This window comes from Pholcus phalangioides, unplaced genomic scaffold (assembly GCF_987345545.1).
Source record: "Pholcus phalangioides strain wild (caught in Gottingen) unplaced genomic scaffold, Ppha-v1.0 ptg000014l_1, whole genome shotgun sequence".
NCBI lineage: Eukaryota > Metazoa > Arthropoda > Arachnida > Araneae > Pholcidae > Pholcus > Pholcus phalangioides.
The window spans coordinates 1,104,017-1,129,164 of NW_028301607.1; the positions used below are offsets into that span (position 1 = coordinate 1,104,017).

The following is a 25,148-nucleotide window of genomic DNA, read 5'->3' on the forward strand; positions in this document are numbered from 1 at the left end:
GGTGCCATTCCTTCTGCGTAATCCTAATTTCCCCACCATAGCTTGAAATAAACATCCATGCATGCCTATACGACGCACAGAAAACGAAATTTTAGGTGAATTTCAATTACCGTTATCGGTGTTTGGCAAGAATTTTTTTTCTTCTATTAGGCAACGGAACATTACTGCTCTTTTTATATGCAATAGCGCATCTTCTTTAAGTAAGATATTGCCCTACAGGCTTTTTTTTTTACCTTGAACGGCCTCTCTGTGTGCCTGTTTTTTGGAAAGTTACGTGAATGCTAGAAAAAAACCTAGATCCATCCATCGCGTACAAGGCCGGAAAGCCAAACGAAAATATTTATATTAACCTATTTTTTGCTGTTTTCTCCAAAATTTTACCTTCTCGCGAGAGCCTCCCTCGTATTTCTTCAGCAAGTTCCACTAACCGAGATTGAAGTCATGGTGAAAGAGCTAATTGGCCTGCTTTTTGCTCGTGGGCCTATGATTTACGGTTTTAAGAAGCTCTACAATTCACGCTACGCGAGGAGATTTGTTTGACGCATTGAAGGTTTACTGGATTCCCGTGAGAAACAGGGTTTGTTTGTTCATCCGACTTATCCGGGACCTTTGATCAGGGCTGTCTTAAGAGTATCATGGGCCCCCGGGCCAATTGATTTTTCGGAGACCCTATCAAACAAATTCTCGAAAATTTCAACCAGATCTCATTTTTGTGAGGCCCCTCTTCGCTTGAAGCCCCCGGGCCATGCCCGAGTGGGCCCATGCCTTACGACGGCACTGCTTTGGATGACTGAAGCACTTACTGGCATCTAATGGGAATCGTGGATCGATTCCCATTAGTAGCATCTGAATCAATGGTTCTTAAGCAGGGGTTGCACGAGGGTGAGAGAAAAATGTTGAGGGTGAGCTGGAAAATGTTCTATGATGTGATTATTCAGGCACTTTCATTTATGAACAATAGGCACTCTCATTCATGACAAATAGGCACTTTCCTTCATGACCAATAGGCACTTTCATTGATGAACAATACGCACTCTCATTCATGACCAATAGGCACTTTAATTCATGAACAATAGGTCCACCACTTTGATTTATTACCACTAAGATCGTGACCGCTGCATCCTGCGGTAGGATCCCTAGACTGAGATCTTCGGTGGGCATCTAGCCAGATTTTTCACGGCCCCTCTCTATAGTAAATATGTGAATATACAGTGCGAAAAAAATTACAAGAATCATCATTACCCCCCGCCCACTACTACTAAACCACACATGTAGGTCGTCCATATTCCTCTGCGGAACTTGGTACGTGTTGGAATGTGCGTGTATTGTGAACCTGTCGTGAATATTGTTTCTGTGTAATGCTTGATATTTGTAGTGCTGTGCATCGGCCATCAATTCCCCCCCACACACACACACTAGGTACAGTCCTATCAGCCACCACCAGAACAACCGTGACCCCCGCTCTGTGTCCCTAGGGGGATATAAACTGATTCGCGTCTCAGGAGACGTGGGGCCACGGTGGAAAAATCCAACGATATCTAAGACCGGCAAATCACTCGCACCAGGCCACACGAGCCAACCAGCAGAAGGACCCCTCCCACAATACCCCCCAGCCCCCATACATTTCTCCCATTTATTGTCCATAAAATGGCATATCAAGTATATAGATATGGGGGAACATGAATAAGTGTCTGGTCCTGTCAGCGAGTGTGGGCCGGTCTCTCAAATGTCTCTCCGCTGAGAAAACTAGAGATATCATTTTATAATCTCTGTTTACACGACATATAAGCTGATTCGTCTCAGGAGACGTGGGGCCACGGTGGAAAAATCCAACTCACGACTATCCATAACCGCAATTCATGATTATTCAGAACAATGATGAGCCACAATTAACGACCATTCATAACCACAACTCAAGAAAGACCATTCACACGATTATCCATAACCACAAGATGCATCATTGTTTCACCACTAGGCCCACCAGTTCACCACTGTGATTCATGCCCGCTTGGACCCACCGAATTTTGCTCATATCCAGTGAATCACTTAGGCCCTGTACGACCCGTTTGCTGTTTCTTTTTTCGTTCATTGCGAGGTTGTAACCACACAAGAACTTTTTTTTGTTTTCAAAAATTGCCTGATCTTTCGAATAATTTTCAATCTAACATAATTCGTTCATCGACAGGCATCGGCTCGCGATGGAAGAAAGACGCACAAACTACATTACGAGAAACGTTATCCAGAGAACAAAACACAGGAGTGGCGAAGAACATCATCCTGATAGTTGGCGATGGCATGAGCTTGGCCACGACTGCAGCGGCGAGGGTACTAAAAGGACAGAAAGCTGGACGCAGCGGTGTTGGCGAAGGAATGATCTACGAGAGGTTCCCCAACGTTGGTTTGGCGAGGGTACGTTTCGATTCGATAAATATTGATGAGTACAACATGAATCGATTGATTTTTTTCAAGATAGTTTTTTTTAAATGGTTGATGAGTTTTTTTTTTGTACCTCTCAAACAGACGTACGCAACCGACAAGTATGTGGCCGACTCAGCTTCCACAGCAACAGCGATACTGTGCGGCGAGAAGACCATCTACGAAGGTGTGGCTGTCAGCGATGGCGTCAAGCGATCCGACTGCGCCAGCATGATCGGCAAAGAGCTCAGGTGTATAGGAGAATGGGCACTCGCTGAAAGTATGTAAGTCTGAATATTATGATCGAAATTGCAGTTTTATTGATGTGCATTTTGATAATTTATCATTTTTTCCACGCTAGATGGCACACCGGAGTCAGCACAGCACAGTCCATGGTACATGAAGGGCCCGTGAAAATCTTTTACAGAAAGTGTTAGAACATTGTGATTGTGCTTCCTCAACTACAACCCCTCCATATCTACTTAGCTATAGCCAGGGGTCTTGTTACCCCAGGCGCTGAACCGGGAAGGGCAATAATTTTATACTTTGTTCGTTCAAAATTACAAGTTTGGAGCACCAAAATGAATACTTGCCGGATGACAGTAACGTTTTGTTATTAGTTGCTGCCCTGGCAATATCTAGCTATAGATGGCGATGAATATCCCGGCTGTAACATATGATTCTAGCCATAGTTCCAGCTTGGTTCGAAAACTCTTCGAACTATTGCAATAGATCAGCGGTACCCAAACACTTTTTCTCGCAGACCCCCCCGCCCACGGAAATCTTGATGTCTGCCATGGACCCCCCCCCCCCCCATGTATTGCAGCAGAAGCTACACCCATCTTGCAGCGAGAATGTTTTCGAACAATGGAAGACATTCTATCCTGTACTAGTAAATTTCATGCGATAGCAATGCAATCTACTGAACTGCAAAAGAACTAAAACAAAATGCAAATATACAAAGCCAAAGCAGGCAAAATGCCCAACGAGGTGGCTGAGAAAAAGATTCACATAACAAATATGGATGTCATATACTGTATTTCAAAAATACAGCAACCCAATTACAAATGCAATCATATCTGCATGCGTAAAAAAAATATATTAAATTTGCAATCATTTTGCTCCTATCGATCGATTTCCATCAAACAAGTACAATTGTTGTTAAATCTCATAACAATAATATTACTGCAGTCTGCCAACGTTGCAGTGATGCTTTTGCGCGTTAATTTGAGCCGTGGACCCTCAGTAAGAAGTCCATGGACCCCTGCTGGGTTCCTGGCAACCCTGCTGGGAACCGTTGCGAGAGATCATCACCGTCGTAAAAGTGAGAATCGAGAAAAATCCCCAACGTGTGTCTACACCCGCAATATAAGGGAAAAGGTTTTTTTTTTATGATTATTGAAAGAAATAATTGCAGAGTTAGTGGGAAAAACTATTTCGTAATTCATGGAAATATTCCCAATTTAATGCAAACTATTTCCAGAAATATTGAAAGCAATATTTTTTCAGACTTAATGAAAATTAATATTTGATGAAAAAAAGTAATCCAGAATAAATAAAATTGTCAAATAATATAGGGATTCCCTGTTTGCAATTGATCATCACCGGGGCCTTGGGTCCCGTTGTGTGAAGAGTCGGATTCAACGGCGCCCGACTTCTTTTGAAGGATCCCAAATAAAACCCTAACACGCTCATTACACTTTTACTTATTTATGGGGGGGAGGGGCAATATTTTCTTCTGCGCCCGGGGCCTCAACTGACCTTAATGCGCCTCTGAATATGTTAATCTATTAGATACCGTTTCATGGTGAACTGTTAGCCATCAGGCTGCATGGAATTTTTTTTTTTTTTTAGCCCGCAATAAGATTCCGATGATCACATATCTGTTGAAATGTTATAAAAATAAATTACTTTGTTAATAAAATTCATGCGAATTTGAAACGATACAAAAATTGTCTTTACCAGGTAACCGAACAACTGAGTACCGTGATACAAAAGTATGGACCCTGTTTTATTCATTTCAACACACAATTATTAAGAGTTATAGAAACACTCCAAGAAGCTAGAATTTATCATGATGCAGTTGCGCTGTTGGATTTAAGTAAGTCATTTGACAAAGTGTGGCATGAGGGGTTGCTCTATAAAATGATTAGAATGGCCCTACCCTTTAGCATAATTAAAATTGTACGTCATTATCTAGCAGCAAGAACTTTTTATGTAAAAATCAATGACACAATATCTACAACTAGACAAATTAAGTCATCTATAGTGCAGAGCAGTGTTTTAGGACCTTGCCTCCACAATTATCACATGAATGATTTTCCAGTGGCCATTAAGGGTATTACTGCGCTGTACGCAGACGATTCAATGATAATTTGTACAGATAGAAAACCACAGAAGGCATTAAGTAATTTACAAGAATTAATTGACCAATTCGAAACATGGTGCGAAAACAGCAGAGTTAAACTTAATGCAGACAAGACAGTATTTATGTGGATCACAGGAAAATTAGATCTACCCCCAGATGCCGGAATAGTGGTTGAGGGGAAATTCATTGAACCTGTTTTAAGTACTAAATACTTGGGAATAATAATTGACAAACGATTGACATTTGTGCAACAACGCAATTATGTAATACAAAGAGCAGACGTAGCAAAACACACTTTAAAACGCATACTTGCAAGCAGATCAACATTTAATATCAAGAACAAATTAAATGTATACAAAATGGCTATCAGATCCATACTTTTATATGCTGCACCAGTGTGGCTCTACTCGAGCAATCAACACATGGTTAAATTAGAACAATATCAAAACAAAACAGTAAGAGCTATGCTGGGAGCCAATCGATTCATCAGAAATAGAAGTATAAGAAAGGATACTGCAATGCCCACATACACGCATTTGCACAAAAGCTGGCTAATAATCTCTTCCAAACTCTTGAAGAGTCAGAATACCAACATCTTAGGGAAATATCCACTTACCCAAAAGATCAGATATCAGCTTTTTCCCGACCCAAAAACTTTCTGGTTATGAAAAGACCGGAGGTACCGGGATTGTGAAAAATGTATATAAGCAACTATATATAGTGTAAATAATTATACCAACTGCAAAATATCAAATTTTGTAGATAATATATATTTAATCAAATAATCATAATTAACTGCATTTAATAACATATAATCGCATTTATATATGATATATGGTTGACGCTAAATATAAAAGTGAGAGTAGGTAATATATGCATTATGATGAATGATTAGTGTTAAAAGAATAGCATTAATTATAACTTAATGACGTCCTAACAGGCTGATGAAGTGACATTCTGTCACTGCCCTGTTGAGTGACACTTTCTGCTTTTTATTTCCCCTCCAGCCTACTTAAGCTTTCTTTTCCCCCTAGATTAATAACCCAATATGGGTAATGTTAAACTCTAAGTAGTTTAAAAATAATAACATATACAACCATGGCGAAAATCGCACTACTAGTCCAGGATGGCTAAGAAATGACTCAGGGTTATACACTGTTTGACAATTTCAGTCGGAACCCACAGGCCATTATGTCATATTCAGGATATTTAGGATTCATTTCAACCTGGAAATATTTAGGTTACATTTTTCAAGTTTTGTAAAAGATCTTTTATCAAACTTTTATAGTGATTCATAGCTTTAGAGCGGAAACACCAATTTTTTTTTCAAAGTGACGTGTAATCGTTAAAAAAATTGAATAAGGAACAAAGATCGGCCTATAGCAATAATACGTCGCGATTCATACAAAGATGCTATGTAAGCCAGCCTGGGGTGCCAAGGAGCCCTAGCCGTCAGTAATAGAGATATTACGTCATGAGGTTTCACAGATATTGAGTATACCCAACTACGTAGACGCTGACAAGTCTCCACCATGGGAACCCTGAATGCACAACCCAAATTTTCTTTTACAATTTTTTCACAATGAATTTTCTGGAAAATCAATGCAATAGCCAGGCTAAAAGTCTTTGGCGCACCCAGTGCCTTAGCGTGCCTTCTCTCGGCCACGGGATAGTCTTTATTTGCCCCCTAGAAAGGGTTAACATCATGCAAAAATAAGTGTACATTTTTTGTGGTGTCCCTATTTGTCTCGGGGGGCCTTGGGTGCACCCCTCTACTTGTGGAAAATGAGGGGGGGGGGGCCCATGATGTACTGAACTCGCAACAGATCAATTTCTCTGACTTCTCAAATTTCCAAAGGAAATTCCCATGCTGAGATTGCATGGCACAAAATGTAATACATACCGAAACGGATTTATGATTGATTACACACGCAAGTATCCAACAATTAATAGCATAAGTGTGGGATTCCCATCTTAACAATAACGTGGGAAGATATTTAAACGAATGATATAATCGTAAATTTGATAGCATGTATCAAGTTCTCTCACGATAGGAGGAGGGGTCGTATGTACGAGTATTTAATTGTTCAGGTCGCAACAAAGGTCAGGCACATACTGTTTTTGTTTATTATTTGATGTCATGCAGCTTCTCAAATATCAGTGAGTCGAATTTTCTCACGTCGGCGGCTGGTCGAACACAAAAGCGTAAAGAGAATGATCCAAGAATCACAGACGTTAGCGAAGTTTTATTTTATTCACATATAATGTTTAGTATTGTATTTACGTAAGGTGACCATATTACCCACATTTTAAGGGATATTTTCACATGTTTTACATTTTTACGGCTGTTCCAACTAAAGCGTGGATCTGGGGGAAGTGATAGGGGCTATCGTCCTTCCCAAAAGCCGAATAATGTGAAGAAAATTTGTGCCGTAATATACGAGATGATCAGCTGCACCTATAGAGTAAGTCACTTCTCCGACACATCACCCCGCGCCATTCGCTGCTAAAGATGTCTGTCTCTGCTCTATTCGCAGCTGAAGATGTCTTCCTCTATTTCATTAGATAACTCGCGAGCAAATTTAAGAGAATTAGCAGATTATATATGTCGAATTTCTGAAAAAATATTGGACAGATTTTAATGAAATTTGGTATGAATACACAGTTATAACAGAGAAAGAGATGTATCATACAAAAGTCTTGGTACGCACACATGATTGTCAGTAAAGCTCGTCATTGCAGGAATGTCCAAAATCCACGTTGAGAGATCGAACCAAAAATGAGTCTAATATGGGGTATGGTCCCTACTCACAGTCAGACAGGTCACACAGCGCGACGGTATACTGGACACGATGCAGTTGAGGAGTCCCTGTGGCAATCGGTCCCACTCCTCCAGCAACGCAGTTTTCAGTTCCGGGATGGTTCTCGGAGGGGGTGGCCGAGATGCAATTGCCCTCCCAAGAGCGTGTCAGACATGCTCTATAGGGTTTAGGTCAGGAGATATGGCTGGCCAATCCTTAGACCAGATATCCTCACTTTCCAGATAATCGTTGGCCAGGTGAGCCTGATGTGGAGGAGCGTTGTCGTCCATGAACACGAACCGAAGACCATCTGAAAAGTCAAACATAGGGCTCTAAGATCTCCTCTCTATACCACCTAGCAGTAACGGACCATCTGCCAAACACATGGAGGGCTGTGCGGCCGTCCAACATTATGCCTGCCCAGACCATGACACCTCCACCACCACCATAGTGGTCCATTTCCTTATTGTGGGAGGGATAGTACCAGGTATCAGGCTCTCTCCAGATGCGTATACGTTGAGAACCAGTGTCCAGGCTGAATCTCGACTCATCTGTGAAGAGCAAGGTGCTCCACTGAAGTCTGGTCCAAGGCTGATGTTGTCTTCTGCACCCTACTAAACGTTCTCTTTTGTGTGCTGCAGTTAGCGGGACGCAAACAGTCTTCTGACATAAAACCCTCCCTCACGAAGCTTTCGGGCAACCGCAAAAACGTGAAACTCGAGTTCCAGTGGCAGCATGCAGCTCACGTGAGAGCTGTGATTCTGTAGCAGTCCTGTGGCGCCGCACTGAAAGTGCCAAATAACGATCCTCGCTGGTCGTCGTGGCTCTTCGACGACCTTATCCCGGTCTTCTTGATATGGATCCAGTGTCCTGAAACTGTTTCCACAAACTGCAGTGGACACTGGGCGTAACATCGAGCTCTGTAGCCACCTGCACATGTGATTGCCCTGCCTCCAATCTACCGACGATTCTCCATCTCATTTCGTCATTCATACGTTTGTGGCTACTCATTTTACCTGATAACTTATAAAATTGACCAAACTCATGTGAGAAACACAGCGAATGTCGCCGAGAAGTACGAGCGTGGAAAACACCTCGTGTCCTTATTATCCCCTCCGTGGTCACAGTTCCGCCCTCACGCACGTGTACTAAATATTTGCATACTTCTTCGGTAGCATTATAAGTACCTTTGGTTCAGTACTTTCTGTGAAAATATAGACACTACGATGGGTCTACCTCGACCGCAACCTTCGCAGCTGAAGATGTCTGCTTTCTCTCGGGATGTGGGGTTTGAACACGGGCTCGCGATGCGAGTCCGTCAGTACCATGTCCAATTTTTAATTTTATTTATACCATTACCCGAAAACCATAATTGGTGATACGGGGTTCCAAAACGGGTAGTGATAACCCATCAAACCCTCTTCATCAAGACTCTGCCAATTCCTGTTGCAGTAGTGCGCTTCGAAATGACATTTAATATACAATAAAATGGGTAAACACGTTTACTGATACCCAGGGTTTTTCATACCCTTTCACACGAGCACTAAAGTTCTTGAAATTCGTGCATAAAAACTATTTTTTCGCAATTTTTGTAATTATTTTTCTCCTTCACTCCTGATTCAGTGCCCATAGGCAGCCTAGAGGCATTCTTTGGTGGTTTAGTCTAGAGCCCCATAAAATATGGGTCTAAAAAAGATGTCTTCATTCCGATCCTCACAAGTAGTCGATGAGAGAAAATGTCTTCAAATATTTTCAAAATATTTTGAAAAAAAAATCTGTCTTTTCGGAAAAATATGAAAGAAAAATTCCAAAAACATCCAATGTTCGAAAAATCCAATCCAAAAACATCCAAAACATTCGATGTTCCAAAAAAAATAAAAAATTCAGGAAATATCAAAGAATTTGCAAGTACAAAAAAAGGGGAGGGGTGGAGACTTTCAAAATGTCCGTGCTTAGAAATATTCACATCACAATTCTGTCTTAGGCCGGGATTACACTATAAAAGTTCGATAAAAGTTCGTTTATAAAACTTGAAAAATGCAACCAATAGGCGGATCAGTTAAGTTCACTCGATTGTAACAGTGTTTGTTGGTTACATTTTTCAAGTTTATAAAAGAATTTTTAATCAAAGTTTTATAGTGTAAATCAAAATTACACTATAAAATTTTTATTATAATTATTTAAAAAATGCAACCAATAAGCTGATCGGTTGCATTTGCTCGAATGCAATCGATAAATTTATTGATTGCTTTTTTCAAGTTTTATAAAATAACTTTCATAAACCTTTTAAAGTAAAATCCCATCCTTAGTTTAATCACTTCTGAAATATAAAATTTCATTTTTTTTTCAGTTTATAGACTGAATATTGAGTAAAATATACTTGTAGGTATCGGGGAACCACCAAAAATATTCAAGTGCTTAGGGCCTTCAAACGTCTTAATCCGGCCCTGAGTGAACAACAACTGAGTGATAAAAAACAAATACTTTTATTAAACAATGTTAAGTTTAGAAAAATTGAAATATTAAAAATTAAAAAAAATTAAAATATTAAAAAAATTAAAATATTAAAAATTAAAAAAAATTAAAATATTAAAAATTAAAAAAAATTATAATTTAAAATAATATTTCAAATATTTATTTTTTTAAATAATAAAAATTTTAAAAGAAAAAAATTAAAATTTTTAAATTAAATTTAAAAGTTATTAAAGTATTTAGTCAATTAAATATTCGTAATGAATTACAGAACGGCTTATCATTTTGGTCCCGTCAGTGGCCGTTGTTGGCAGGTTTTATTGTATAAAATTGTAAAGTATGGACAGAAGGCAGTTAAAGTTGCCATATCTCCATCTCAGAAGGAAACGAAGGGATAGACGTATGTAGGTACATTATATTTGATGAACAGGGACCTTCATATGGTGTTTTTAAGGGTATTTATGGCAAATAATTAAAAAAAATTCCGTGCAAAATCATCTTTCAAAAGTAGCCAAAGATGCGGACGAATTCGTTCACAAGGGGACGATATTGCCCACTTCGGGAAACACTGTTCTAACGAATTTGTGAATGCTGGAATGCGCGTGTACCGTGTTGTGAATCCAACGTCAAGGTTGTTTCTGTGCAATGCTTGTTATGGGTGATGCTGCCATCAATTTTTATAAATATGAGTGAAGTGTAATGATTTATTAATTGTATCCTTGTAGGCCTGTTGCTGTCTGTGGCGAGACTTTTTAACCTAAGTGCGGATAGGTTTTGACACATGCGGACGACGTCCGGACCTGCATGAATATTTCCTAGGTGCGGGGAAATTTCGGCTCGTCTGAAAGGCTCAGTATATTCCAATTGTTAAAACTTCTTCCGGACCCGCGTCCGCATCCGCTCCGTGTGAAAGGCCTCTAAAGAATGAACAAATTTTCTATTACTTCCTTTCATTGACTGTCAAACACCCAAACGTAAGAAATATTTTGTCACTATTTCGTAATTTTTCTTTTGATAATATTGTTCTATCCATTGAATGGAAATATATATAATAAATATAAGGAAAATACACATCTTGCATTGTATTGTATTTGAAAGTTTACAGTGTGATTTTCACAAATACACAGAAATGGTTCACTAAATGCATATACATACTTCCTTATGGTTACGAAAACTTACCTGTAAGACAACGTTAAATGATATACAAATACAGAAAAAGGCACATAAATGATAGCTAAATAAACAGTTACGTCGACAACATTGATAAAATGCGACCGTAATTCAATAACATTGAAAATTACACCATGGGTCATTTTTGACCCGAACACCTTAGGTTTATGCTACATTGCAACAAAGAAAGAGTTAGAAAAAAGTTAGCTGACTCGGAATTTCGGCAATCTCCCCTTATGATAGCAGACAAAGAGCAAGGTTAAAAAGACCAAAGAACTTTCTGCATATGCCCAGACCTGCTCTGCCGTGTTTATGAACTGTTAAAAAGACTGAAAATGATGGCACAAACCTCTTGAGGTCGAGATGATGCTGCATGCCAGTGCCTATATATATATATATGTTATTATTATTGGTGAGTTCCTCACCATTGGCCCTGTTGAGACTCCTTTTGTCCCAAAAAAAAAACCTGATCCGTGTGACTTGGCTTTCCTAGAATAGATGTTCCTGGTTTTCTTGTACGTTGATGAAGGTGTGTAAATACATTTAATCATATTTACTCACATAAACGCATATAATCGCATTTATCCTCATTAATATTATTGTAAGTTAAAAATTTTGAACATAATATATTACATAAAATAAAAATGAATAGATAAAGAAACTATCGTTTTTTTGACAGTTACATTATTAAAACTGCTGGGAATTTTTCAATTTATATTTGAATGTGACAATATAATCTATATTTTAAGAACTTTGCATGGTATAGTAGAAGAAGATTTTAGTTGAACGCCAACCTAGATGACGCCCCAAACTCATAAACAGATACATCTTGTTTCGTTTGTAGTGACGTTATTCTGAGCGTAACCCCCCCCTCCCCCGTTAAAATCTTATGTATAATATGGAATAACGCGACCACCCCCCCCCCCAATCCTTACTGCTATGGCACCCCAGCTGGCCACGGTGCATCCTTTGATAAAAATTGTTTTTTGCAATAATGTGAGAAATTTACACTATATGCAATTTTTTTTCTGTTGGTGACATATTCCAATCTACTGCAGACTTGTTTTGTGATTTTTCTGTAATGAATACGGATTCAAAGTGAACTGGGTTAAACAGACTCATACTTTTTAACATTGTGAAAAAATATGCTTTAATAGAAATATCATTGAAAAAAAATACTATATATATATATATATAATTTTGCTCTTCAGTGTATATTGATGATAATTCATGCATTGTACGTGACAATTTGGTATTATAAGCTGTATTCACCGACATGGTTCAAAGTTTGAACTATAGGAATTTTACCTAGGGGCTGAAGCCATTTGAGAGCCTTCCCTCCTAATAAATTTTGTGGGGGGGGGGGGGTCGGCACCCGATAATTTCTGAAAAAAAACACAATGTAATGCATCTTCTCTTTCCTGTATACGCGCTTGAGTCCAGTAATATATACGGGACGACAAGCAATTTTCAGCCCTCCGTAATGTTTTCTTCATGTTGGTGCCTCTGGTTTAAACTGCAGCCACAATTTTTGGATAGAAGATCGACATGGATTAGTTAAATTCAGGTTTTTAACCAATCTGTGTCGATCTCCTATCCGAAAATTGTGACTATAATTGACCCTGTCTGTGAATACCGACCTATATGCAGAAATGATGACGAAGTTATCATATGATGAGTAAGATGCTGAAGATGCTATAATAATCAGAAATATTTCTGATTACATGCGCTACACTATGGCAGTAGCAAGTTTTACATACCTGTGCTAGTCAATTTTTGAAAAATTTTCAAAAAAAAAATTCATTAAAAACCAGCTAGAACGTATGATAAAATAGTAGCATGATATCAAGATAATTTGAGTGAAAATTATCATATTCACCAATGGAGATTATGTATAACCGGCAAAAGGGATAAAGTTAGTTCGATTTATCATGTTTACCAACGACGCTTGTAGTTTTACGCATAAACGCCGGTAAAAGTGATTAAATTCAGGGAAATTTATTTAACTTACTAAAATGCTTGGTAAGTAGCCTATGCATATAATAACCACATATGTCTCATTTACCGTAACAGATATAATGCATATGTAGTTGTAAATACTCGCTTCATGACTGCACATATTGGCCTTTAAAGTTGATCCCGTTATCACTTCCCTCCTATATAACGAAATTTCGTTGTATAGGAATTCCAGACTTTTGCATTGTTCCTATGTAAATTTATCTGGTTCATTAGAAAAGTTTTCGTTAAAACGAGATTTTCGCTATAATGGTTATTCGTTGAAACGGGAATTGACTATAATACCTATTTATCTGAAGTTAAAGTTAACTCATCTTAATATTGACCATTTTTTTTACATATCTTCATTATCGTAATCATACAGCATTAATCGCAATGCATCTTCAGCATCTTACTCATCATATGGTAACTTCGTCATCATTTCTTCATATAAGTCGGTATTCACAGACAGGGTCAATTATAGTCACAATTTTCGGATAGGAGATCGACACAGATTGGTTAAAAACCTGAATTTAACTAATCCATGTCGATCTTCTATCCAAAAATTGTGGCTGCAGTTTAAACCAGAGGCACCACCATGAAGAAAACAATGGGGAGGGCTGAAACTTGCTTGTCGTCCCGTATATATTACTGGACTCAAGCGCATATACAGGAAAGAAAAGATGCATTACATTGTGTTTTTTTTCAGAAATTATCGGGATCCGACACCCCCCCCCCCACAAAATTTATTAGGAGGGAAGGCTCTCAAATGGCTTCAGTCCCTAGGTCCAATTCCTATAGTGCAAACTTTGAACCATGTCGGTGAATACAGCCTATAACACCAAATTGTCACGTACAATGCATGAATTATCATCAATATACACTGAAGAGCAAAAAAAAAACTGTGCGCCTGCCTAATATCGTGTAGGGCCCCCGCGAGCACGCCGAAGTGCCGCAACACGACGTGGCATGGACTCGACTAATGTCTGAAGTAGTGCTGGAGGTAATTGACACCATGAATCCTGCAGGGCTGTCCATAAATCCGTAGAAGTAAGAGGGGGTGGAGATCTCTTCTGAACAGCACGTTGCAAGGCATCCCAGATATGTTCATGTCTGGGGATTTAGGTGGCCAGCGGAAGTGTCTAAAGTCAGAAGAGTGTTCCTGGAGCCACTTTGTAGCAATTCTGGACGTGTGGGGTGTCGCATTGTCCTGCTGAAATTGTCCAAGTCCGTCGGAATGCACAATGGTCATGAATGGGAGCAGGTGATAAGACAGGATGCTTACGTACCTGTCAGAGTCGTATCTAGACGTATCAGGGGTCCCATATCACGCCAACTGCACACGCCCCATACCATCACAGAGCCTCCACCAGCTTGAACAGTCCCCTGTTGACATGTAGGGTCCATGGATTCATGAGGTTGTCTCCATACCCGTACACGTCCATCAGCTCGAAGCAATTGGAACCGAGACTCGTCAGACCATGCAACGTGTTTCCAGTCCTCAACAGTCCAATGTCGGTGTTGTCGGGCCCAGGCGAGGCGTAAAGATTTGTGTCGTGCAGTAATCAATAATTTTTGAGTAACTCACTTCCAAAAAGTAATTTACAATTAACTCGCTTTCAGACCCTGTGTTATACGTTTCTTGTCGTATAATTATATACAAATATACAAATACGACGCCACAACAGGCAAATTGCCCAACGAGGTGGCTGACTTAAGAACATCATGGATCCCCGAGCCATTTTTTGGAGGCCCTACCTACTACTGCTACACCCCAAATGCACCCCCTCCCCCGCGGAACCCCCCAACGAATCGGTACATGCGGGAATGTGCTTGTACGTGTAGTGCAACCTGACGTAAAGTTTTTTTTTTTTTTGTTTCTGTGTAATGCTTGTTATGTGTAGTGCTGTCCCCAGTTTTTCTAACTATGAGTGAAGTGTTATGGTTGAATGATTTACCGTTGTAGGACTGTTGCTCTCTGTGGCGAGACTTTTTAACGGGGAGATCGGCTCGCATTTGCGCCTTGAAGTTGGGAACCACAGAAAACCAACTTCAGCCGACCACCACTGTGGGGTTCGAACCCGGATCCTCGCATCACGAGTCCGCACTATAACCACTCGACCACCACAGCGGTTAAAAGAATTCGAGTGGGTTTACAGTTTAATTCGAACCCACAAACTTCGACACACTAACCCTGTACTTCAACCATTACACCGACTGGCACACAGCAAATAAATAATCCCAATTGCGAAAATAATAAAGATACTTCACTTTCATTTTTTAAATTACCAGATTGGCTTTTGAAAATACACTACAAATGGTATATATATACATTTATATATATATATATATATATATATACATGTGTACCTTTAGTACATGCTCTTTGCCCCCCCCCCCACCCTGGAAAAAGTTGAAATGACGGCCCTGTGTTGATCACTCACCCATTTCCAGTTACGCAGCCCTGGACGATCATTCGAAACGCTGGTATATAGGCTTCGTCGGGGACCATCTTTATTTACCCGAAGATGAGAGAGCGAGTTCGTTCCCATTTTACCACGTGACTTACGCCCCATCACTCTCTGCCGAAAAGCTTCGTGTGTGTTCACACCAAGTGACCAAGTCGGTGGAAACTCCTCCTATTGGTCAAACGCAATCACCTGATATTCATCAAGGCACCTTCATTGTCTGAGGCACATTTTGAAAAACGTGACTTTTGGAATAACTGTGCACCAGGGCCGTCTCAAGAGCATCATAGGTCCCCCGAGTCAAGTGATTTTTCCGAAGCCACCTAACGACATATAATAGAAATTCCTCCTTTTTAATTTCCATAAATTATTCTCTAAATCTGATTTAAATCCGAATGTTATGAAGGTCTTAAGCCCCCCCCCCCCGAACCGCACCCGGCTGGACCCATGCTTTAAGCACTGCTGAGCATGTTATGTTTAAAATATTTCACCAATTCAATTTCATGATAAATTAACACAGAGCATTCACGCTTTTTTTTTTCAGAGAAATCAGTCGGATTCGTGACCAACATGCGTGTGACGCATGCGACTGTGTCGCCTCTATACGCTCATGCCCCGGATCGTTGGTGGGAATATGACTCGAACATGCCAATGAAAGACCGAGTCCTGTGCAAAGACATCGCCAAGCAGCTGATAGAAGACTATCCAGGAAGGAACTTCCAGGTCTTACTTAATTGGATGAATTTATATTTTGGATTCGTGTTTCGTAATTTCGAATCACAATAACCAATTGATATTCTGGGGTTTGCTTGTGTCAACAGGTTATATTAGGAGGCGGAAGGGAGGCTTTCATGCCCAACACTACGTTTGATTCGGAATATCCCGAGAGGCGAGGCAAGAGATCGGATCGACAGCTGCTCATCGACTACTGGATCAACCACAAGCGTTACCACAAGTTACGTCACGCCTACGTGTGGGATAAGAAAGGCTTCGATAAGGTCGACACTTCGAAAGTGGAATTCCTTTTAGGTGATTAAATGCTCACTATAAATCCCCAAGTGTCTGGTGATGTTGAGGTGTTGTACGGTATAACTGGTCGCGCTGACTTCGAATCCCGTGAAACACAGCATTTGTTTAATGCCCGATCCACACCCGCAACACTACGCCTGCTGCTCTCAAACACCGGTTTTGAGACGTCTCTAAGGTGATTTTGACTTCAAAAACCTTTTCTGTTTTTTCAGTGGCTCGCAGTTGCGTAGCGCTGCCGATGTGGTGGTCATAGTGACACACTCGCATCGCGCGCACCCGGGTTCGAACCCCGCCGTCGCCGCAGTGGTGGTCGGTTGAAGCTGTTTTTCTGTGGTTCCCAACTTTGAGGCTCGAATGTGAGCCGATTCTCTCCGTGAGAGAGTCTCGCCACAGACAGCTACAGGCTTATCCAAGGATGCAATTAATAAATCATTACACTTCACTCATATTTAGAAAAATTGATGGCAGATGGCAGCATCACCCATACTTCCGGCACAACTCACTAGGTAGTAAATTGCCTCTGGCGATAGACCTCAGTTGTGCTCGGTTTGAAAAAAAAAAAAGCATCACCCATAACAAGCATTGCACAGAAACAACCTTCACTTTGGATTCACAACACGTACACGCACATTCCTTCACCAATTTGTTAGAACAGTGTTTCTCCCGAATTGGGCAATATCGTCCCCTTGTGGGCGATGGAATGTTCCAGGGAGTGATAGAAGCTACTGGTATAACATAGGATCCTATGGGGTTTGATTGATTTGGGGGGGGGTGAGAGAGAGAAAAACAAATTTCTGAAGAAGGGGGCGATGGAACAAAAAAGTCTGGAAAACTATGCGTTAGACGTTCCGCACAGGAAAATGGACGAGGTGCATGTGTGGTTTAGCAGTGGCGTAGCGCTGCTGATGTGGAGCCGGCTTCACGGTGTCCTAAAATTGGGTGTTCATCATGACAGAGGGTATTCTTTTGCGGCAGGGGTCTTAGACCTTTCAGACATCGCGGGTAAAAAAAAAATTCTATGAAGCCCAAAGATCAACTAGTCAAATTGCGGTATTTAAAGAGTCTGCTTCAAAATTCGAAAGGAAAAAAACATAAATATTGCTGGAAACCTGCAAAGGAGGACAAAGGGGTGAATTATGTAATACGTAGGAGGACCCTTGAAATCACATAAAAAATGTGGACGTGCGATCCTAAAGGAGGAATTCTGGTAACCCTAGTCATATAAAGTTGCATAAATCCCCTTACGATAGCACTAGTTTCACTGAGTTCAAAGTCTCTAATTTTGGATCAGTAATGTTTAAATTACAGCATGGGTCGCATCGTTTTGTTGAATTTTGGTCGCCGCTAAATAAGATTAAGAACCATGGGCTATAAGTAGTTTCTTAAGTAATTTTTTGTTGATAAATATTTGCGGTGTTGAATCCGTAGCTGTTGACTTATTTCTTTATCATCGAAACTTCTCGTAGGTCTGTTCGAACCTGGAAATATGTACGACGTCACAGATCGAGGGCGGACGGAACTCAGCGATTTCGACGAACCATCTCTGGCGGAGATGACACAAAAGGCTATCCAGGTGCTGTCCAACAACCCAGACGGATATTTCCTACTGGTGGAGAGCGGGCTCATCGACAAGCGTCACCACAGCGGACGGGCTGTCAGGGCGATTTCCGAAGCTTTGGACATGGAAGAAGCAATCAACGTCGCCCTGAACTCGACGTCGGAGAACGACACGCTGATCCTGGTGACGTCGGACCACTCGCAAGGACTCATATTCACGGGATACGCTTCAGTCGGGGAGGATATCTTCGGTAAAATGTGTTTTTATTTTGAACTTTGATGGTATTTTGAAACGATAGGGTGCTCCAGGTGGGCCGATTTAGATGTAGAACGATCAACACAGGGACCTCTATCTCAATCTCACCCAGGGGATCTGCAGCCGGTGATGTCCCGATTCATCCTCTCCTATTTCATCCTCTTCCTGAGATGATGCCGTTTCATCCTCTGGTGATAAAGTTCAATTTCATTCACTCCATCCCCTCCCGTTCGTATCATATTAAAAATGGGATACGGATTGGGGGGGGGGGGGAACCAAATCGTGCAATGGCCTCATGTGAAAGAGTTGGCCTACATTCTTGTTTATGGTTGGTTCTACGGTACCAAGAGTGTTGGTACCGTACGCTGTACGTTGAATGCATGCATCTTGATGTTGTAAGTTATTTTAAAATATTGAGGGATCAGTGGATTGTATTTCAATTTTGGTATAGATGGAAATTTACTTCCACTTCAATAGAAATGTTTAATATACACATATTTTCATGACGCTTTCTGATTTCAAGGTATTGCTGAAGTATCCAACGTCGATGGCATGCCGTACACCACGCTCCTGTACTCTACTGGTCCTGGTTACAGCTTCGATCCAAAGACTGGGAGAAAGAATATTACAGGAACCGACACGGGTTGGTATATTAGATACAAATGCACCATACACATACTCAACCCATGGTCCGTGGGTCAAATGTGGGTGATTTCCACCTTCCCACACCCGTTTGTATACATGCTCATCTGCTCAGAGGCGGATTTGCAGGTTATTCAGATTTTGCCATCCTTCTCCCGTAATACTTGGGATACCAACAACTTATAATTCAGTGTTTTTTGACCGCATTACTTAGATTTTCCGCCTTGGGCGGAACACGCCCCCACCCTCTGAATGCCCCTCCGTAACTGTGACACTGCATCTGTTGTTTTTTGGGTTTTTTTTTGGTTTTGTTTACGTCTTGCTTGCCCCCAGCTCTGTATATACAAGCTCTATTATATACAATAAAAAAAAAATGTGGCCCTCGGAGTCGTGATATGCCCGGCAACCCTAATTTCGAAAAACCTAATTTTCGAAAATGATTTAAGCGGCAAATTTTGAGATAACTTAAAGGACCCGCTGCATATTTTCAGATCATTCGAGTGACACGCGGTGCAGTTCGATATAATTTAAGTGGCTCCCGTTGTGTTAAAAGACCGCTTGACATAGTTCTAGAACACTTGAAAGGGGGGGGGGGGCGCAGTGCAGTTTCACATCACTCAAGTTACTCTCGGCACAGTTCCTGGTCTCTCAAGTAGCCCATGGTACATTTTCACATTTGTCAAGCGGCCCGTGGCACATTTCCAGGTCACTCAAGTCGTGCCCGAGTGGTGCAGTGGTAAGATGCTCGTCTTCAACTGTGAAGGCTACCGTCAAGGTTCGAATTCAACCACAGAACATCCGAATCAAGTTCTTAACCTATCGAGCCACCCAACTCTGCTACTTGGAAATTTCCGTATGGCGATATATGATCGGAGTTGGTATGTGGTATAGTGGTAAATCACTCAAGTAACCCGTGGATTTAAAGATTACTTGAGTGGTCCGCGGAGCATTTACAGATCACTTAAGTGACCCATATTGCAGTTCGATATCACTAAAGTGACCCATATTGCAGTTCGATATCACTAAAGTGACCCGTGGTGCAGTTCGTCATCATTTAAATGGCCCACGGTGTATTTAAAGATATCTCTAGTGACCTACGACATAGTTGTAGAACACTTCCGTGGCCCACGGTACATTTACAGATAACTTATTGATCCGTGGCACAGGTCCACGTCACTCACGTGGCCCGCGGAGCATTTATAGATTACTTATGTGACCCGCAGCATTACTACAGAGCTTCAGTGGCCTGCGGCAAATTTACTCATGAGTTGATACGCTTGAAACGATGAGTTTTCAAGCCAATGATGTGGCCCACACTCTCGTGAAGGTTGAGCACCCTTGAAATACATTATGGGGCCGTTCAAGTATTACGTAAGCAAATTTTTTGCCATTTTTGACCCCCCCCCCCCTCAGCAAAAGCCAGAAAAACGCTGCTCCCTCTCCCCCCCCCCCCCCCCGTCAGCAAAATTTGGTCATCAGCTCTGTACTTCTGAATCCTAACACATATTGGTGGGATCAGAGACTTACATTGGGGGGGGGGGGCATAGAGGGTCTCGTTCGACAATCAAAAATCTATTTTTTTAATGAAAGTATTTTTTGCAATTGAAATTTTCAAAGAAATTACCTTTTATATGTTATTATAAATCAATTTCTGTTAATTTCAATGTTATTTGAAGGCTATGAACTCAAAATTTATCTTTAATAAATTCATTGCGACCCACCCTCTAAGCCATATAATGATAAATCGCATAAAGACTCTTGACCCGCGGACTAAATATGGCCCTGGGGGTTATCTTATGTGGCCTGCCCTCCTCAAACTTAATTTTGTAAAAATGAACTAAGCGCCACATTTACAGATCGTTTAAGTGTCCCGTTGTACAATTCCAGAACACTTAAGCGATCCGTGACACATTTAGAGATCCCTTGAGTGACATGTGGCGTAGTTTTAGAGCAGTTAAGTGGTCCCCAAGTATGGTTCTAAATCAAGTCAAGTTACCCGCGGAACATTCTCAGATTATTCAAGTGATCCGCAGCACAGTTCCAGAGCACTTAAGCGGCTCGGTCACATTTCCAGATCACTTGGATCCGCGAACATTTTTGAGATCACTAAATTGGCTCTGTAGGGCACTTATTAATGGGGGAGGGGGGGGGATGTTACTTCATGTGCCCACGAACTATCGAAAGGTTTTTCTCGTTTTTGGCGCACCGAGTAAGATCCATTAAAAATATTTCATATTTTCATAAAGGGTGGTTGATGACGTAAGCATTACCCAAACCCCCCCCCTTGTCATCAAAAGTCAGCACATTAGAAACTCCCCATTCCCCTCCCCCCCCCCCCCATCGATGCTGACGTAATACCTGAACGACCCCTTACCAATTCGCGTGCTTGCTCTTGAAAATGTCTGACCAGATGTGATTTGAGGAAACCGAGACGTGCGCGGATGAGCCCATAAGCAAAGACGGCACTGGGCAAGGAAAGAGCAGAAATTCAGAAGAAGGTGAGGGAAGCGAAAACTTTTTAAAAAAGAGATATCATTCGCCCTGTCATTCAGGGACAGAAATTAAGAAGAAGAATAAAATGTAGAAACGTAGAAATTTTAAAAAATTGCAAAAGTGCATGGAGCAGAAATCTGTAAAAAAAGCTGAGGGAAGAAGAAATTCTGAAAACAACAGGGCCAGAAATTCGGGGAAAAAAGGCAGAAAGGAAGAAATTTTAAAAAGCTTAAGAGGCAGAAAGGAAGAAATTTTAAAAAGCTTAAGAGGCAGAAAGGAAGAAATTTTAAAAAGCTTAAGAGGCAGAAATTTGAAAATAAAAAGGAAGGGGTGACAGATATTCAGAAAAAAGGTGAGAAAAGTAGAAATTCAGAAAAAAGTGAGAAAAGTAGAAATTCAGAAAAAGTGAGAAAAGTAGGAATTCAGAAAAAAGGTGAGAAAAGTAGAAATACAGAAAAAAGGTGAGAAAAGTAGAAATACAGAAAAAGTGAGAAAAGTAGAAATTCTGAAAAAAGTGAGAAAAGTAGAAATTCAGAAAAAAGGTGAGAAAAGTAGAAGAAATTCAGAAAAAAGGTGAGAAAAGTAGAAATTCAGAGAAAAGGTGAGAAAAGTAGAAATTCAAAAAAAAGTGAGAAAAGTAGAAATTCAGAAAAAAGGTGAGAGAAATAGAAATACAGAAAAAGTGAGAAAAGTAGAAATTCAGAAAAAAGGTGAGAAAAGTAGAAATTCAGAAAAAAGGTGAGAAAAGTAGAAGAAATTCAGAAAAAAGGTGAGAAAAGTAGAAATTCAGAAAAAGTGAGAAAAGTAGAAATTCGAAAAAAAGTGAGAAAAGTAGAAATTCAGAAAAAGTGAGAAAAGTAGAAATTCAGAAAAAAGGTGAGAAAAGTAGAAATTCAGAAAAAAGGTGAGAAAAGTAGAAATTCAGAAAAAAGGTGAGAAAAGTAGAAATTCAGAAAAAAGGTGAGAAAAGTAGAAATTCAGAGAAAAGGTGAGAAAAGCAGAAATTCAAAAAAAAGTGAGAAAAGTAGAAATTCAGATAAAAGGTGAGAAAAGTAGAAATACAGAAAAAGTGAGAAAAGTAGAAATTCAGAAAAAAGGTGAGAAAAGTAGAAATTCAGAAAAAAGGTGAGAAAAGTAGAAGAAATTCAGAAAAAAGGTGAGAAAAGTAGAAATTCAGAAAAAGTGAGAAAAGTAGAAATTCGAAAAAAAGTGAGAAAAGTAGAAATTCAAAAAAAAGGTGAGAAAAGTAGAAATTCAGAAAAAAAGTGAGAAAAGTAGAAATTCAGAAAAAGTGAGAAAAGTAGAAATTCAGAAAAAAGTGTGACATGTAGAAATTCAGGAAAAGGTTAGAAAGGTAGAAATTTCAAAAAGGTAGAGAGCACAGTGATTAGAAAAAAAAAGTGTGAGAGGCACATACATTTCAAAGAAAATAAAGGGGCAGAAATTTTCTAAAAAAAAATCAGGGGCAGAAATTTAGAAAAAAAAACGTGAGAAAGGTAGAAATTTTAAAAAGAGTAGAGAACAACAATTAAAAAAAAAGCAAGATGCAGAAATTTAGAAAAAAGGTGAAAGAGGCAGAAATTTAAATTTAAAAGAAAAATCAAGGGGGGGGGGCAGAAGTTCAGCAGAAGGAGCATAAATTCAGAAAAAAAAAGTGAGAAAGGCAGAAATTTCAAAGGAAAAAGGAAGGGAGTGGTGCAGAAATTTAGAAAAGGACAGGAAGTAGAAATTCAGAAAAGAAAATTGCAATCAAGTGGCAGAAATTTAAAAAAAAAAAAAAAATGGCGGATGAAAAGGAACTGAACTTACATATTAGAATGGACTTTCTGTGTAGGTGATAGAAAAAGCCACATAAACAAATGCCTTATTGAGGAAACAAAAAAAGCAGGGGGTTGGGACAATCGACCTTGGCCCTTTTCTTGGCTCCGGCGTCCCGGGACGGGACGGAGCTTTAGCCATGGGCCACCAATATGCGTTAGGATTCAGAGGGGCAGAGCTGATGACGAAATTTTGTCAGAGTTTTGCTGACTTCTGCTGACAAGGGGGAAGGGGGTGAAAAATGTTTAAAAATTTGCTTACGTAATACTTGAACGGCCCCATGGCACTCGAGACTGATCACTCGGGTACGATGGCGTTTAGTTGAAACCGATCAGCCTGAACCCCGTGATCCATTACTCCACTTTTTACGGTCTTGAGGAAAATCGCGGCTTGTGTTTCTGAAATTAAAAAAATGGACATTCATATTGTCAAATAATCAAAAATAATTTCAGTAAATTATTGAATTGCCTTCCGAGGATCATTAAGATAATTATTTTTTTTGTTATTCCACTTCCAGCTCACAAGGATTACCTCCAACAAGCCGCTGTGCCAAGATCCACCGTCACCCACGGTGGAGAAGACGTAGCCGTGTACGCAACTGGCCCAATGGCGCACATCTTCAACGGCGTCTACGACCAGCACTACATAGCTCACGCGATGGCGTATGCAGGGTGCATCGGCAGCAATAGGGAACACTGCGAAAGTGAATTACGCGTCTCGGCGTCGTCGCAGGTCCATCCTGTTAAAGTTCTAGTGACTTCATGGTGTTTAGCGGTTGTGTCTATTACTTTGTTCAGATGATAACGTGCATTTTGACTATAGGAATGTAAAATGTGTTTTATTCAGTCTTTTTGTACAGTACTTTTTCTATGTTTATTTTTATTGTAATAAAATTGGTTTTTAACTTCCATTCTGTGAATATTACTTCCCTGAATCCTCCAGTTGATGGGAGGGAGTGGAGAGAACTGGAAACCCAGGTTGATTCATACGCCATCTTTGAGTGGAAGTGTGACGCCTGTATTATCGCTACAGCCAGTCATAGAGCTCCTTCAAACCCCCCCCCCCCCCCAGGCAGACACATTTGTTATCGTTGAGCAAAAGTGTAACACATCTGCCATATTTGTTCGAAAATTTGACTTATATCTGTATCTTTGAGTGGAAGTATGCCTCATCTGCCATTTTGTAGTGTAAGTGTGACGTCGGTATTATCAATATAGCCAGCCAGTCGTAGAATTCTTTTAAATTTTCAGATGACTCGTCCGTCACCTTTCTACGAAACTGCGATGTCAGTCTTATCGCTTTAGCCATTCACAGAGCTACTTGAACCCCCCCCCCCCCCCCCACCAGCTGACTCATCCGCCATCTTTGAGTGGAAGTGTGACGTCGGTATTAATACTATAGCTAGAGTGACGTCATCCTTGTAAATGCATGTTAGTTGGAAGTAAAAATTTGGGGAAACAGCCGTCTTTTTTCAGATAGAAACTGTAATCAAAACTGCAATATATACTGCTGCACAATTTATATTAATGGAATAAAAAAAAATTTATATATATTCTAGCAGCTTCATATAAAATCTAACTTCCCTTGTGACTATACATTTGACATGCACCTCGTGTACATTCCTCTAGGAATTTATAAACCCCCTCCCCCCCCCCTCTTGTCAT

At 40.3% G+C, this 25,148-nt stretch overlaps 1 protein-coding gene across 1 annotated transcript in view; it reads left to right on the forward strand.

Moving 5' to 3' along the window:
- LOC149077891 (alkaline phosphatase, tissue-nonspecific isozyme-like) overlaps positions 1–24,394 on the forward strand; it is a 39,257-nt gene extending 14,863 nt beyond the window's left edge. The window contains exons 2-8 of the mRNA XM_089241495.1: positions 2,186–2,409; positions 2,521–2,695; positions 16,234–16,412; positions 16,511–16,718; positions 18,185–18,526; positions 19,055–19,174; positions 24,002–24,394. Of these exons, the coding sequence (XP_089097621.1) occupies positions 2,186–2,409; positions 2,521–2,695; positions 16,234–16,412; positions 16,511–16,718; positions 18,185–18,526; positions 19,055–19,174; positions 24,002–24,285 (1,532 nt within the window). The 3' untranslated portion in view covers positions 24,286–24,394. The remainder of the gene's footprint in view (positions 1–2,185; positions 2,410–2,520; positions 2,696–16,233; positions 16,413–16,510; positions 16,719–18,184; positions 18,527–19,054; positions 19,175–24,001) is intronic.
- The last annotated feature ends 754 nt before the right edge of the window (positions 24,395–25,148 follow it).